This window comes from Nyctereutes procyonoides, unplaced genomic scaffold (genome assembly GCF_905146905.1).
Source record: "Nyctereutes procyonoides isolate TBG_1078 unplaced genomic scaffold, NYPRO_anot_genome, whole genome shotgun sequence".
NCBI classification, from domain to species: domain Eukaryota; kingdom Metazoa; phylum Chordata; class Mammalia; order Carnivora; family Canidae; genus Nyctereutes; species Nyctereutes procyonoides.
The window spans coordinates 22,539,793-22,556,413 of record NW_026575048.1 but is presented as its reverse complement, the minus strand read 5'-3'; the positions used below and the strand labels follow the sequence as shown (position 1 = coordinate 22,556,413).

General features: G+C 38.1%; 1 protein-coding gene across 2 annotated transcripts in view; it reads right to left on the bottom strand.

The window, feature by feature from the left end:
* Positions 1 to 9,612: 9,612 nt before the first annotated feature.
* The window catches only part of PPP1CB (protein phosphatase 1 catalytic subunit beta), a 39,528-nt gene continuing 32,519 nt past the window's right edge, over positions 9,613 to 16,621 (bottom strand). For both annotated transcript variants that reach the window (XM_055327099.1, XM_055327098.1), the window contains exons 8-9: positions 14,541 to 14,675; positions 9,613 to 11,472 (exon numbers count right to left, since the gene is read on the bottom strand). In XM_055327099.1, the coding sequence (XP_055183074.1) occupies positions 11,368 to 11,472; positions 14,541 to 14,675 (240 nt within the window). In that variant the 3' untranslated portion in view covers positions 9,613 to 11,367. The remainder of the gene's footprint in view (positions 11,473 to 14,540; positions 14,676 to 16,621) is intronic.

Below are 16,621 nucleotides of genomic sequence, written 5' to 3'. Positions count from 1 at the left end.
TCTATAAAAGAAATATTATTTTCTAGATGAGAAATTTGAGGTTTAGGGAAGAAGAAATTTGCCTGTGGACACGTAATTAGCGAGTGATAAAGTTAGGACTTGATCTGGGATTGTTTGACACTAAAGTCCCACATACTCTAACCACCATTTTAAAATCAGGGGGTTTTTTTATTTAAGATTTTATTTATTTATTCATGAGAAACACAGAGAGAAGCAGAGACACAGGCAGAGGGAAAAGCAGACTTGCTGCACAGACCCCAGGACCCCAGGATCATGACTTGAGCCAAAGGCAGATGCTTAACTACTGAGCCACCCAGGTGCCCTTAAAAACCAGTTTTAAAAATTAAGTGAATTCATGTGTAATATACATGGCACATGGTAAGCAGTCCAATATTACTGTCATCTTGCCAGGAAAACAAAGCCAGTTTATGAGCTTACGCTTTATAAAAATTTAAGTCTAGCATTTGCATTGTAAATGTGCACAATACATTGTGACTTAATGGTTAAATAAGCCATTGTTTTAGGGAAGACGGATGGGCTTATCACCTGTTTGCTAAAATAAAATGACTCTTAAAAAAGGATCCTTATATTTTTAAATGACTACAGCATTTTTCTCTATCAGAACCACAAAATTAAAGTTGTTAAAAGAACAAGATAGCAAATTTAAGAAAAATATTCTGGCAAAATTGCTGGAAGCTTTGATGGACTATTATCAAATCTCGATTATTTTGATGTTTTAGTTTTTTTCTGATTTAATTTATCATCTAATGGTTATAGTATACTTTTAGTCTCAGCCAAGTACTAGGTGCTACAGCATTTGTAAAATTGTACAGCACAGCTGTTTTAACAAGAAATCCAAATCTAATTATAAATCCAACCCAGGGTGCCTAGGTGGCTCAGTCAGTGGCTCCCTTTGGTACAGGTCATGAGCCTCAGGGTCCTAGGATCAAGCCCCGCATCTGTCTCCTTGCTTAGTGAGGAGCCTGCTTCTCTCCCTCTGCCTGCTGCTCTTCCTGCTTATGCTTTCTTTCTCTTTTGTCAAATAAATAAACAAAATATATTTAAAAGTTTAAATAAATCCAACCCATTAGTGAATAAACCAAGATAGTTCAATGAAATGGTGAGAGTAAATGGAAACTAGATTAAACAAAATTATAGGAGTGATATGTTACAAAAGGATGTGCAGGTGTGAACATACCCCCCCCCCCTCACCTCTTTTCTAAATGTGACGATCATTAGAAGAAAATGAACAGCAGCTAAAAGGGACAACAGTCAAAGGAGAATTTGTTTTACTCTTTTCTTTTTTTTATTTTGTTTTTCTTTTAAAGACAGGATTCTTTTTTTTTTTTTAAAGATTTTTATTTATTTATTCATAGAGACACAGAGAGAGAGAGGCAGAGACACAGGCAGAGGGAGAAGCAGGCTCCATGCAGGGAGCCTGACGTGGGACTCAATCCAGGGTCTCCAGGATCACGCCCTGGGCTGCAGGCGGCGCTAAACCGCTGCGCCACCGGGGCTGCCCTCCATAAAGACAGGATTCTTAAGTGTTCCTGAAGGCAGAAAAGAAGCCAGTTGGTAGCATATGTTAAAATACTAGAGAATAGACCTTTATTAAGACCTAATTCTGTCTAGCTATATGACCCTAGGCTATTCAAGTCCTGGGAGCACCCATTTCCTTACTTAGGATATTAAGATAATAGAAACACCTGTTTTCTTAGAACCGGGTGCATATTAGTATTCAATAAAAATGACCTATTATTAGATGTTAATAATGCATATTTAGGGCAGCCCGGGTGGCTCAGAGGTTTAGCGCCGCCTTCAGCCCAGAGCGCGATCCTGGAGTCCCGGGATCGAGTTCCGCTTGGGCTCCCTGCATGGAGCCTGCTTCTCCCTCTGCCTGTGTCTCTGCCTCTCTCTCTCTCTCTCTCTCTCTCTGTGTGTGTGTGTGTGTGTCTCTCATCAATCAATCAATAAAATCTTTTAAAAAATAATGCATATTTATTAGAGTTAATGAGTAATGCCTCGCATAGTGCTGAATCCTTAGCAAAAACTCGATATACAGCAGCACTGTTACTGTATCTCTTATAGGTAAGGGAATCTTTCAAGGAAAGAAGAGTCAGAATATGATGGCCACATTTCATCTCCACCTAATGAATATCATTTAAGTGTCAAACTTTTATTGGTAACAGATCATAAGCACTTCAGGATGGGCTTTTTTTTTTTTTTTTTTTTTGGTCAGAGAATAAAATTCGTTAACAGGCAGGATCTCAATTTTAACGTAGCATGGGTGTTTTGGTCTATAAGCGTTCAATCCCTTCACAAGTTTCTTTTTAAAAAAAAAATCGAAGCTAAAAATAAAATAAAATAAAAAGGTAAAATAAAAAAATAAAATAAAAAATCGAAGCTGGCTGGCCTGCAGCGGTGGTGGACGTGGAAGGGAAGGACACCTGGAAACTGAGGGAGAAGGGCTCAGGGCAGGGCACTCAGATGCATCAGCTCGGACCTCGAGACTCTGGGGAAGGCGACGCGCTGAACCGGGTCCACGTGCAAGGCGCGGCCTCCCTCAGATCCGACCGCGGCACCGCAGCACCCGCCCCGGGAGGATAACGGCGGGCGGGCGGGTCGCCGAGTCCCCCGACCCACCCCCACCCCCACCCCCACCCCGGGGCCTCTGCTGCCCGCCAAGGACGAGCCGCCCACGCGGCCCCCGGCCCGCAGCCGACCCCGCGCCCTCGAGGCCCCGAGAGCGAGAGCCGCGGACCGAGGGGGCCGCGCCGTTGTGCCACCACAGCGCGCGTCGCCGCCGCCCCCCCGCCCCGGGCCGCCGGGCTCCCATCTCCAGGCCCCGGGCACCGCGAGGGCGGGCTCGCGTCGCGGCAAGGGCGCCTGAGGGGACTCACGGGCGGAAGCGTGTGGGCAAGGGGCCGCCACGGCCGCCCCACCCTCACACACGGTGGGCGACGCGGCCCGCCGCCAGAGCGATGGAGGGACCAGGCGCAGCCCCAGCTGGAGGGTGGCCGGCGAGGCCCCACGCCGGGGCGCGAGCGGAAGATACCTGCGGAAACGTGGGGCTGGGGAGCGGGGCAGGGCCGGCGGACAGCCTCCCTCGGGCGCTCCGGGGCCTTGGGCGGTTGCTCGCCACTCGCTCAGCCGCGCTACCGGCTCAGAGATCTCCCGCCCACCCCATCGCGGGCCAATCAGCGTACAGAGCCGCCGCCGGGGGCGGGGCCTGCCCGCGTCTGCGCGCGCCGCGCCCCCCAGCTCCAGCTCGAGCGCTCCTGCGCCTGCGCGCCGCGTGCGTGCCGAGCTCCCGCTCCCTGCGGACCCTCCACCTGGCCTTGCTGACCCTCCGGGCCGGGTCCTGGAAGAACGCCACCACCCCTCCCAGACCTCTCTGGCCCGCTAATTTAGCCCCTTTCCCTCGACACTCTTGGGTTAGAGCCATTTATTTACGTTCCCGGGTTAGATGGAGTTAGATGGAGTTAGTTGGAGAGGTCCTGCGGGGCTGGGACTTGAGGTCTTCCCTAACTCACGTCTACCTCGCAGCACAAGCAGGACACCTTGCACACACGCCAGCAGGTACTAGATAAAGAGAGACGTCAATCGTACAATGACAAAGAATCAGAAGTGAACTTTGCAGCAGCCATTATAAGGCCCATACAATTACTGCCATGTTTAACTATATAATCAGAAGAAGAGACCACTTAAACTAAAAAAGGTGTGAATACCGTGTTAAGGGTGATGTTACACTACTCCATTGAATCTGCTGTTCTAAGCAGTACATTTTTCTACAGGAACCTTTCCATTTTGGTCTCATCCTAGCCCTCGGCCAGGTGCCTGGGATGTAGTGGATGCTTAGTTAACACTTATTGAATGAATAAGAGGATTCTTCATAGCTTTTTTTCCCCTCCTGTGACATCCTTTCTTCACTTCCCTTCCACCACCTGTGGAAGCACGCCAGTATGACAAGATTCATCGAAACAAGAAATTCTATTTGAAAGATGGTGTTATGTGTTTTGGAGGGAAGGACTATGTATTTGCAAAAGCCGCTGGTGATGCAGAGTGGTAAAATATAAGCTCGGTACACCATAAACATCAGTGGACTATATTACATATTGTGAAACATTTTTATTTTAGATATAGTCCAATACAGAGCTGCTCAAATTTTAGTTCACTGTATGGAATTTTTAAAAATTATAATTCTGATGCAGAAAAAAAAAAAAGCAAACATGCTTCCTCTCCCCCCACACCATTAACATATCATGCATGGCCTTTTTTCCATGTTGCTGCCCTCTTTCTAGTCAGTTTTATTGACTGGGCAATACTCCAGAGTGGGATAGACCAAATTTAAATCATTTTGATATCTGGGTTGCTTCCAATTTTTCAGCTCCTACGGTTATTACACTTAAAAACAAATTTGGCTTTGCCAATTTGTGCTATTTCCTAGCAACTAGTTACTCAGCAACCCGGAAATATGACTTTGTTAGGTCCCTTCTTTCTTGGGCTCTCACACAAGCAAGATCTGAGAGATGAGGGTGGTGTAGTCTGGGAACTCATTTTCCTTAGGAATGCCACCTTTCCCCTTGGCCCTTACATGGTGGAATGGACCAAGAAAATATCAACTGGTCATGAAAACCTGCCAACATTTATGCTCCTAGGAAAATAACTGCGTTAAGCCTCATTCCTCTGGTTTCTCTGGATTCCTCTTTTATCCTCCAATATATTGGAGTCACTGTGATTATTACTTTCCAGCTTTGTGTATAGAACGTTTACAGGACTGTAAATGTTCACTATATGGAAATACAGACACAACTAAAATGTAAGGCACAATGAGTTGTGCAACTTGAGAGATGCATATATAATGCAAAGATAAAGTAGTTAGTAGAGGGTACTCTCTAGGACCCCAAAATCTTCACACAGGAATTTGTTAAGTAAAATTTATATGGAAAAGTCAACAAATACACATAGATGTTAATAAAGCTACTGGGGAAGAGGCTTACCACTTAAAGTTTTGGCTTCAATTTGAGAGTTATGACCAGGACTTCATGAGTGTTCTTGTTCTTGGGTTTTTCTACTATGTTGGGTCCATGATACAGAGGAAAGAAAATCACAGGCCTTGTTTCAATTCAAGTACTTTCACTTTTCCAGCTTTTTGAATGTGGGCAAATTCTTTATATGCTTCAGTTAAGAGTAAATGTGGGATGTAAGTGTATGGGACAGAGTTGATACTGTGGTAAGCTGTTGAGCAGTGGACTAGCATACAGTAGGTGGTTAGTTCTGTTCTTGTCTCCTCCATTTGATCTGGCACTTGGCTGATAATTCAATAAGCATTTATAAGAGCCTTCATATTATTGCTTAGTCCTTTTCCTCTTTACATCCATTCTGTCCACCATCTCTAGTGCACAGCTTTGTTATCCCCTCACTAAAATGTTATTGATGATTGCCCACAGCCTGATCATTCCCTGTGCTGTCTGCATTGCCCTGGTTTGTTCACATTCTACTAAATATATCTCCCTCCTATATCCAGACTTACTAATATGCTTGCTTTTCTCAAAGCAGGTCTTGAACTTTCTTCTTTGAGCTGGCATATAATGTGATTTTTTCATTTAAATTTTCTAATATCCATCCTTTAAAACCCAACTTAGGTCATCAACCCATCCTCTGAGTACTTAATAAGTGCAAGACTCTGTGCCATTCCTGAATTCCTGCAGCACTTTCTGAAGTTCTGATTTTTGCAATCTTATTAACCAGCTATCTTTTTAAATAAAAAATTATTTTTATTATGTGTACATATAGATACAATTTTACATAAATGGCATTGCATACATACTTTAAAAATGGAATGTTTGCTATGTACAAAAGAATATATATATAGTAACATATATGCAGGCAGAGCGTAATAAAACAAAAAGTTGAGAAGCCATTACCCACCAAAAAAGCATGAACCTAACACCCAAGAAACTACATAAGCAATATTGTTGAGATCCTATATGTTCCTCCTCCTCCTCCCCTTACTTTCCAAGAGGTGACTTTTGTTTTTCCCATTCCCTTTCCTTAAGATTTACTCTAAGTATCCTTAAACATAGGTTTTATTTGTAAATTTAATATTTTGTATTTTTCATAGTTTAAGATTTTAACATGCTAATGCTGAACACTGTAAATCTTTTGCATCGTTGTATAGAATTCTGTTCTACGAATATACTGTGATTGCTCCTGTGAATGGTCATTTGGATCAATTTTTGCTCCTGTGAATGTTATAGGCCATCTTGTACACAGACTGATTATCAGCGGCTGTGCCTCTGTAAGACCATATTAGTTATAGTTGGAAAGGTTCTGGTTAGTTGGGTGGTCTGACTGGTCAGTGCCCACGTTTCAAATATTCAAGTACTACTTCTGCTTGCATATGCCCCATGGTGCACACATGTAGTTTTCCTATAAATGCTTTTAAGTGAAAATGATGAGTTTTAGGATACGTAATTTACAGGATTAATTGTTGTACTAACTTTATTATCTATATGCTCAATGTAGGGCTCAAACTCACAACCCTGGGATCAAGAGTCACATGCTCTATTAATGGAGCAAGCCAGGCACCCCTAGTTGTACCAAATTTAAGAGTTCCCATTAGTCTACATCTTGCCAACTTTGTATTTTCAGACTTTTTGTGACCAGATTATCTTTTGAAGTATGCCATAAAGAACCTTTGGATTTTCTTTTTAGTACCCCTTTTCTGGGAAATATTCTACTCAACCTCCCAAGCCACTTGGGGCAGGATAGCAGCTATATTCATACAATATCATCTCTTTTCTTCACTTGTTGGGAGTCATAAGGGCCTTTGATCCAAGCTAGGCCAAATTCTCTTCTTGGAATTTTGTACTAGGACCCAAGAATTCAGCATGGTGGACTGCTTTTTTATTATTTTAAAAAATATTTTATTTGACAGAGAGCACAAGCAGGGGGAGTGGAGGGAGGAGAAGCAGGCTCCCCACTCAGCAGGGAGCCTGATGTGGGGCTCAATTTCAGGACCTTGGAATCATGACCTGAGCCAAAGGCAGACATTTTAACCAATTAAGCCACCAGGCGTCCCTGACTGCTCTTTTATATGGAAGCAATAAAAACTCCTGAGAAGTATCAGGATAGAATCATCAATCTAACAAGATAAAAGGAGTGCATTAAATTTCTCTCTAGAATAGTTTTCTTCACTGTACCTTATTCTTTTGTTCCTTACTGAAAATATCTTGGTTATCTTCCTCCATACTTGCTTCTGCTTATGATACATCCTTATTTGTAAAATCAAGGTGAGAGTTTCTCTAATTTCAAGTTGAGATTCCTAATTTTAAATGCTCATAAATACTAAGCAACTTTTGAAAGACAAAATGTTACATATGTATCACTTTTCTAAAAATGTTTGTAGTAGCTCACAACAAAGGTGACCTTAAGGTCAATTAAACAAAGAACCATGGGGCACGTGGGTGGCTAAGTGGTTGAATGTCTGCCTTTGGCTCAGGTCATGATCCTGGGGCCCTGAGATTGAATCTGGCATTGGGGTCCTGGTGGGGATCCTGCTTCTCCCTCTGCCTATGTCTCTGCTTCTTTCTCTGTGTTTCTCATGAATAAATAAGTAGAATAAAAAAGCAAAAACAAAACAGACAAACAAACAAAAAACCCCCAGAGAACCAGACTAAAGAAAGGGGGGGATCAACAAGGAAGGAATCATAACTTAGAAAGTTTGATTCTGAACAAGAGACAATTTCCCTAGTATGTTGTCAGGTGCTAGCTGTGAAATCTTTCCTCAAGTAACTGGACACACTTCTCGTATTTTTAAAACTAATAAAAAATTTTTTGAGAGAGAGTAAGTTGTGAGTTGTGGGGAGGGGAGGAAGGAGAGAAAAAATCTTAAGCCGGCTCCACGTTTAGCACAGAGCCTCCCCCCCCCCCCGCCCCTGAGCCAAAGGCAGACACTCAAGCGCTGAGCCACCCAGGCGTCCCATGAAGAAACAGTTTAAAGAGAATAAACATAATAAAACTCTGCATGTATATTTACACTTAATCAGTTTATGTCTTATTTAACTCCTGTTCATTTTGCAAGGTATCGGTCACTTTAAAATCCTTTTAACCGCTTCTTAGCTGTTTAAGGAAATTATAAAACACTGAAAACTATTTGCAAAGGGGACATAGTATTTCTAAGGGGATGCCACTGGTATAGTCAGGCTTTTTAGTGTCTTCTCAGGCACAGCTTTGATTAAGGGATGGATGCATAAGGAAACACAGAAGTCGATTAGGTCAAGGTAGCAAAAGCAGAGTAAACCTATTTTCCTTCCCTAAACACATTTTTAGTGTAAAGATGTGAAAGAAAATAACTGTTCTTTGGTTCAAGAATTATAGTTGCCAAGGAAACAAAGGAACACACCTGAACTTATAAACGAAGATACTATTTCAATTCCTTGGCTCAATAAATACACTTTCATATTCTTAAGGAACACATCTCAAGATGTTCCTGGCTTTCCCTCAGATGAATTATTTTTTTGAAAGGCATATATATTCTCTGAACACTTTCAATTAACCGACCACCTTTTTAAGCTTTAAAATTCTTCTTGCTGGTATTCTGACTCAACATTTTGCACAAACCAGGCTTGATGATCATGATTAAATTTGTCCCGAGGCAAAATTAAAACAATGAATGTTAAAGTTTCAAACACAAGGGTAGCACACTGTAGTTGATTCTTTCCATTCAGGAACAAATAAAAATGTAACCTAATACTCTGTGATCTATCACATCAGCATGTTTGATTTTAAACATCATGACATTTGGATTAAACATAAATTTGAATATAGAAATCATTAAAAATCAGAGAGGAAGAATGATATAAACTAGTGACACTAGAATCACAGGATAATTTTCTCCTAAGAAATGAAGTTTTATTTACCTGAAGTAGCAGTGTTACCAACTAAGTAGTATTTGTAACACTTTATATGACAGAAACTTTATTTTTTTTTTTGACAGAAACTTTAAAGTAGTTTTAAGATCACCTGAATAATGTTTATTTATTTATTTTAGTAATCTCTACATCCAACGCGGGGCTCAAACTCACAACCCTGAGGACCAAGGGTCATATACTCTCCCAACTGAGCCAGCCAGGAGTCCCACTGCTTGAATAATGTTTAAAAATGATAAATTTCTACCCTTCAAATTTAGTGACCAGTACTAATTTGCTTGGTGATTATTTTTTCATATTCAACACTGACCTGGATGAATTATTATAAAAAAACCACAGTAAGTTGAATCCAAATTAATGTTATAACACTGAGATTAATAAGACTGCCCTGTCTCTTACCAAAGGTTTATTTTTCTAGACTTCTTCCTATGACTACTAAGAGTACATCTAAAATTCTATTAGAAATTGCTCAACTTACACTCAGATTAAGAAAATATTTAAATCACATCACATAAAAGCCTGTGTAACCTAATACATCACATGTAGTACATGAACACTTCCAGAAAAGAATCAACTCAATGTATGTCAAAGACATTAAAATCTGTTTGAACAGAATGTGTTTAAATGTCTCATTGTAAAAGGAAAAAAAAAAAAAAAGGAATAAAGTGACCAGTCAGGCTTCATATCAATTAGACAACTTTTACTAAATGAGAAAACTACATTTAAAATGTGCTTTAAAACAAAATGGAATTAGAAAAAAAAAAAGACATATGCATTTGAAAGAACTTTTGCACTGTGCTGAAAATCAAATCTCTTGCAGTAATACAATACGCCAATTCATAAAATGTAAGTTAACAGAATTCTCAATTGAACATTTTCAAAGACAATATTAAGGTCAAGAATTTCACATCAATGGTAGCACATATAGAAGGGCATTATAAATATGATGTCCATCCCTATGAAGCTTACAAATTTGACAATACTCAATAAAAGCTTTTAGAATCACATTCAAAAGGGTCTCATCCAAAGAATCACAAATCTGTGTCCTATAAGTTCTCCTTCTAAAATCTTTATGTTGACTCTTCTACTCCTTGTCATTTGTTAATACTAACCCTTTAAAAAAAGAGAACAGGAAAAGAAATGCTGCAATAAACCCTTGATCATGTACAGAAATTATTGCTACTATAAGTTCACTACAAAGCATGTCTATACAATATTGTATGAACTTTGATCATGAAAAATCAGAATAAAAATCTTTAGTGACATAAGCCTTACAATCGTATACAACATTCACATGGCAATATTAGACAGTTAAGCACCCAATAACCATTTTGACAAAATGTCCCACTGACCAGCATCCATTTAAATACATCCTTCGTACAGAGGGAGGAAAAAAGAGATAGTGTCAGCTTTCCAAGGCTTGTCAAAAAAGGATTCTCATGTTCTGTGGATCTAAAAACAAATAGCAACAACAACAACAACAACAAAAACCCAAAAAAAACCAAAACAAAACAAAACAAAACAAAACCAATGCAGGTGAGGGTGTTACCAGAAAGTTAAGCATGCCAAAAGGTGTTTCGTGCGAATTAAAACCTAAAGCCAAGGTACCACATAATCACATTACCAACTAGTTGGGTAATACTATATGAGCCTTATCTTAAAGTTAAATGAAATGCTACTGCACAATAGAGCATCAATAAGTTAAAAATTAGAGTGCACAAATCCAAATCAGTGGCAATTTCTGTAATAAAGCAAAATAGTCACTATCAGCTGTAAAGTTTGCCCAGTCAAACTGTTTGATTCAATCACTGGATTGGATAGTTTGCCTGTTTTTTAAAAAATATCGATCTCTAAAATTCCTTTTTATTGTAATGAGGCATTAAGTTTTCTTAGTAAGATCAAACAGGTACATAAGTAAATAAGCAAGGGAAAATAATAGTTGGTGAATGTCTTTAAAGCTCTTCCCACATTTCACTTGTAAAAATGTTCAGGGAAAAAAATGTGAAATATTTGCCATTATTCTAGCAAAAACAAAACAAAACAAAACAAGCTCAAAATAATTAAACAACCAAGCAACACTAAAACCACATTACACAGATGGATCATCATGCTTTCATCTGGTTTAACTATCACATCTAGTTTAACTGGGATGCTTTCAACTTTAAAAACTGTGATACGTGAAGATGTAACTTTAATGGGTAATTTTGAATTTGGATTTAACTTTGCTGAATATTATAACAGGTATACTTATTAGAATACAGTGTAGCACATCTTTCTATTAGAAAAAAATTTAAGATCCTTTACCCGTCTCCTTAAGTTAAAGGTGTGACATCATAAAGGGTGTCAAATGGCTGGATGGTTTTACAGTGCACACTTATATATTATGAAGTATGTCCTTAACAAATCTGATGGTTTCTTTACAGAGTTCCTTTCTTCACCTTTTCTTCGGCGGATTAGCTGTTCGAGGTGGAGTGACAGGACGTCCTGAATTCAGTCCACCATACTGGTACTTAGCTTTCTTTTCAGATGGTTTCAATATCTTAAAGCAAATAATTTATTAATAGTGTTATTCTTTCAAGTGCATTAAGTTTAAGAAAATCATTATAAAAGTGGGCTTTTCAAGAAATAACAAATTATAAATATTTACATAATTACATAAATTGCAATTAAAATATAGAAAAAAAACCAGAAAAGTTCCATGCACATTTATCACATTTAAAGTGTGCAAATGACTAAATATTTGAATACTGTTATTATTTGTCATTCCCGATAATTAACAAAAGCTCAAGCACACAAATCCTATCAACTATCCAATCCTTTAAGTAAAAAAAAAATTTATTTTCATTTAGTTAAATAATTTCTTTATTTTGAAAGAGAGAAAGAGAGGGTGTGTACATGGGGGCTGGGTAAAGGGAGAGAGAGAATCTTTTTTTTTTTTTTATAATACTGATTTCCTCTGTTTTCTTGTTTTGTTTTGTTTAAAGATTTTATTTATTTATTCATAGAGACACAGAGAGAGAGAGGGGCAGAGGAACAGGCAGAGGGAGAAGCAGGCTCCATGCAAGGAGCCCGATGTGGGACTCGATCCAGGGTCCCCAGGATCACCCCCCAGGCTGCAGGCAGCGCTAAACCGCTGCGCCACCAGGGCTGCCCGAGAGAGAGAATCTTAAGCAAGGCTCCACTCCCAGCATGCCAGTTCAATCTCACGACCCTGAAGAGTTGGACACTTAAACGACTGAGCCACCCAGGAATCCTCAGGTGAAAAAAAAAGTCTTAATTAATGTACCTCTGTGGTGAGGAAAGAACACTCAGTTTGTAAGTCAAAAGACTAAGCTGGATAGACACATAAGAAGATGCTCAACATCACTTATCATCAGAGAAATACAAATCAAAACTACGATATCTCACACCTGTCAGAATGGCTAAATTTAACACAGGAAACAGATGCTGGCGAGGATGCGGAGAAAGGGGAACCTAGGGGAACCTTCTTACACTGTTGGTGGGAATGCAAAGTGGTGCAGCCAGTCCCTCAGAAAGTTAATAGAACTACCCTAAGACTCAGCAATTGCACGACTAGGTATTTACCCAAAAGGTACAAAAATACTGAATCAAAGGAAGACATGCACCCTGATATTTTCAGCATTATCAACAAGAGCCAAATTATGGCAAGAGATCAAATGTCCATTGACTGATGAATAAAGATGTGGTATAGATATACAATGGAGTACTACTCTAACCATAGAAAAGAGTGAAATCTTGCAACTTCCACATGAATGGAACTAGAGTGTATTATGCTAAGTGAAATAAGTCAGTCTGAAAAGGATAAGTATCATACAAAAAAAGAGAGAAACATAGGGGCAAAAAGGGAGAGAAGCAAACCATAAACCATAAAATAGATTCTTAACTATAGGAACAAATAGGTTGATGGAGGGAGGTAAGCAGGGGTAGAGGTTAAATGAGTGATGTGTATTAAGGAGGGCACTGGTTATGATGAGCACTGTGTTACACCTAAGTGACCAATCACTAAATCCTACTCCTGAAACTATTATTACACTGTATGTTAACAAACTTTGCCACTATTTATTTAGAGGGTAGTCACAACCTCTTTCGCCTTACTTTTTTACATGTAGATCTTAAAAAAATTTTTTTAAGATTTTTTTTATTTGAGAGACAGAGAGAGGGAGAGGGAGAGGCAAAGACACAGACAGGAAGAGGGAGGAGCAGGCTCCATGCAGGGAGCCCAATGTGGGACTCGATCCTGGGTCTCTAGGATCACGCCCTGGGCTGAAGGCGGCGCTAAACTGCTAAGCCACTAGGACTGCCTCTTAAAAAATTTTTAAAATATATTTTATATTAAAGTCCAACTGTTTAAACAATGTACAAGTTGATGATTTTTAAAGTATTTACAGAATGTACAACCACTGCTATAATTAATTTTAGAGTTTTTGTCACCCCAAAAGAAATCTCTCCCATAAGCAATCACTCCCCATTTTCATTCTCTACTACTCTAACTCCCTTCAACTCCAAGGAAACACTAATCTTTTTCTATTGATTTGTCTTTTCTGGCTATTTCACATAAATCAAATCATACAATATGTGGTCTTTGGTGACTGGCGCTTTTCACAGAGATAATATTCTTCAAGTTCATTCATGTTGTAGTATGTATCAATACTTCATTACTTTTAATTATCCATGTTGTAGTATGTATCAATACTTCTATCAATACTTCATTACTTTTAATTATCAAATAATATGTCATTTAATGGATATTCCACATTTTGTTTTCATTTTTACTTAGTGGACATCTGGGTTGTTTCCACTTTTTGGCATTATAAACAATGATCCTATGAATATGCACATACCTGTATTTGAATACCTGCCCTTCAATTCTTTTGGGCATACCTAGGAGTTGGATTGTTGGGCCATATAAAAACTTAATGTTTAAATTAACCTTTTGAGGAACTACCATACTGTTTCCAAAAGCATTTTACATTCCCATCATCAATGTTATGAAGGTTCCAACTTCTCTACATCCTCACCAATACTTGTTATTGTCTGACTTTACTGTATTTATTCTGGTGGGTGTAAATAGAGTTTTAACATACATTATAGACAGAAAATTTCAATATTTACACAAAATGTGTAGAAAAGATTCATCATGAAGCATCTCTTAAAACTATTCAGAGCATCATAGTATCTCAGTGAAAAAGAAATTAATCTAATCCCACTATGTTAAATGTTGAAGGATGAGGTCAAGTTCCTATGCTTGTGAACAAGAATGATTTTAAATAGCACACTATAAAACCAGAGTTGGTATATTTCTTGCAAAAGGAAACAAAATTTACGTTATTCGTTGAATTCACATTCTTTTAGTAGGTTAAGCCCCTATTTAAAGAAGTCATATAGGAATTTAACAATTTAAACACCTGCATCAAGAATGACTAACTTAGGTTCTCCCAAACTCTTAATATTTGATATGTACCAAAAAGTCTAGAATCTTTGTGAATAAAAACAGAAATCTCTAACAAATCCGTGATAATCACTTTTAAATAAAACTGATTTATATATAAATATAAACAAATATAAATAAATTATAAATAATTATACCTGAAATGAACACATCAAAGTTTCATCCACACTCATCATTCCACCAGCATTATCAAACTCGCCACAGTAATTTGGGGCTGAAAATAGGGTTACCAATTGTCGTTTAGCAAAAAATTCATATCCATCTTCTACTACCTGTAAAAGGAAAGGTCAAAAGAAAAAACACACCTAATTATAGCTAATTCTCAACTGTCTATATTATTGAGATTAATATGACAAAAAAAGACCTAAAAATACACACTACTGTTTTATTTTTAAACTTGTCTAAAAATATTAAAATTGGTATGCCTTTCCTATAATGGTAAGGACTTAGCTTAAATGAAGTAACAGTATATTTGTAATAACTGAATATCTAAAACCATACCATACCATTTCCAAGGCATTACATATGCTAATCAGTATGGTATCTCCAGGAACCTTGGACATCAAATACTTCTTAGATGATGGCATTATATCACAACTATAGAATCCTTAATTCTTTAATGATTTAACATGATTTCTAGAATCTAGATAGCAAATTTCTGAGTGATTTAAACAATTTATGTTTCTCAGCTCTACAAATCTAAGAGAGGCAATGACACAAACATTATATATTTATTTACGGTAGGCAATAATAATTTTTTGAAGTCTTTAAGTCATTCTTTGATTCAGCAAAATTATCTTAACAATACTTGCTAATAAGAAAGCACCTTCAGGGGAGCCTGAGTGGCTTGGTCAGTTAAGCACTGAATCTTTATTTCAGCTCAGGTCATGATCTCAGGGTCCAGAGACTTGAGCCCCACGTCAGGCTCTACACTCAGCTCAGTCTGTGCCTCTCCTCCCCCCCACTCATGTTCACGCTCTCTCTGAAAGAATTTTTAAAAAATAAAAAAAGAAAGGACCTCCAAAATAACTTAACATTTATTATTAATTTATATATATATTTAAAGATTTTATTTACGAGAGAGAGCATGTACATGCGCAGGGGGAGGAGAAGGAGAGGGACAAGCAGACTCTGTATAGAGGCCCACATGGGGCTTGATCTCAGGATCCTCAGATCATGACCTGAGCTGAAAGCAAGAATTAGACTCTTTACTGGGCCACTTAGGCTCCTCAAAAACTATTGACATTTTTAAATAATTCCTACCTTAGTTAACAGGCACACACTTCTAGGATTTAGATATTAACCTTTTCCGCTATGATCTTGGTCACCTTAGCTACCCCAGCTCAGCCATACATAATGTTTGGCACTCATATTCTTTGAATTCTTGAACAAGTTTGCTTGTTCATTTATTCATTCACACATTTACTAAATGAACAGGTTTATTTTAAAAGGATGTATTTGTAGTTTGTGGTGTTTCCCAGCATATGTCTCTTAATTTTAGAGATAATATGTTTGAAAATAAGCAGAATAAGATTTTGCAAGTGTCTGGAAAAAGACTGTCCAAATAAACACAGTTCAACAACAACTTTTTAAAAAAAATCATTGTCCATTTTTGAAAAGATCAGTGAATGGAAACCTAAGCTAAATCAGTGGGTACCTTATTAGGAAACTTAGCAACTCTGCACTGTTACCTAGTAGTAGGTACTACATTAATTAGTTAAATCATAAACACAGTATTTATCAAAGAAGACTTTGCCAAAAGCAGAGGATTTGGGGATGTGACTTCATTTCAACTCAACTAGGAAACTCTGTTAGGAAAAAGGCATGTGACACACAACATATGCAAAAAATGAGAAGCTAGTCATCTTTGTTTACCCACAGGATTACACAAAGTAGTAATCAAGTGCCATGGGGAATAAAGCCCAGTTCAAAAGGGAAGTGTTGTAGAATAACATATACTTAATAAACTCTGCTTTAACAAAGAAATAAAACAAGGAATCTTTAAAAGTATTATACTTACAAATTTCAAATACTTTTAGTACTCTCAAAAGTAGTGAGAAAAAAATTTATAAAGATACCTTTCAGTGAATTTACTTCATACCAGTTATGTTTTAGGGAACAAGAGGACTTGATATGCTAAATCATTAAAATAAGCTTTTGATAATTCATTTATTTAAACACTAAACACACACAGTATATAAGTTTAAAAGGCAATAGA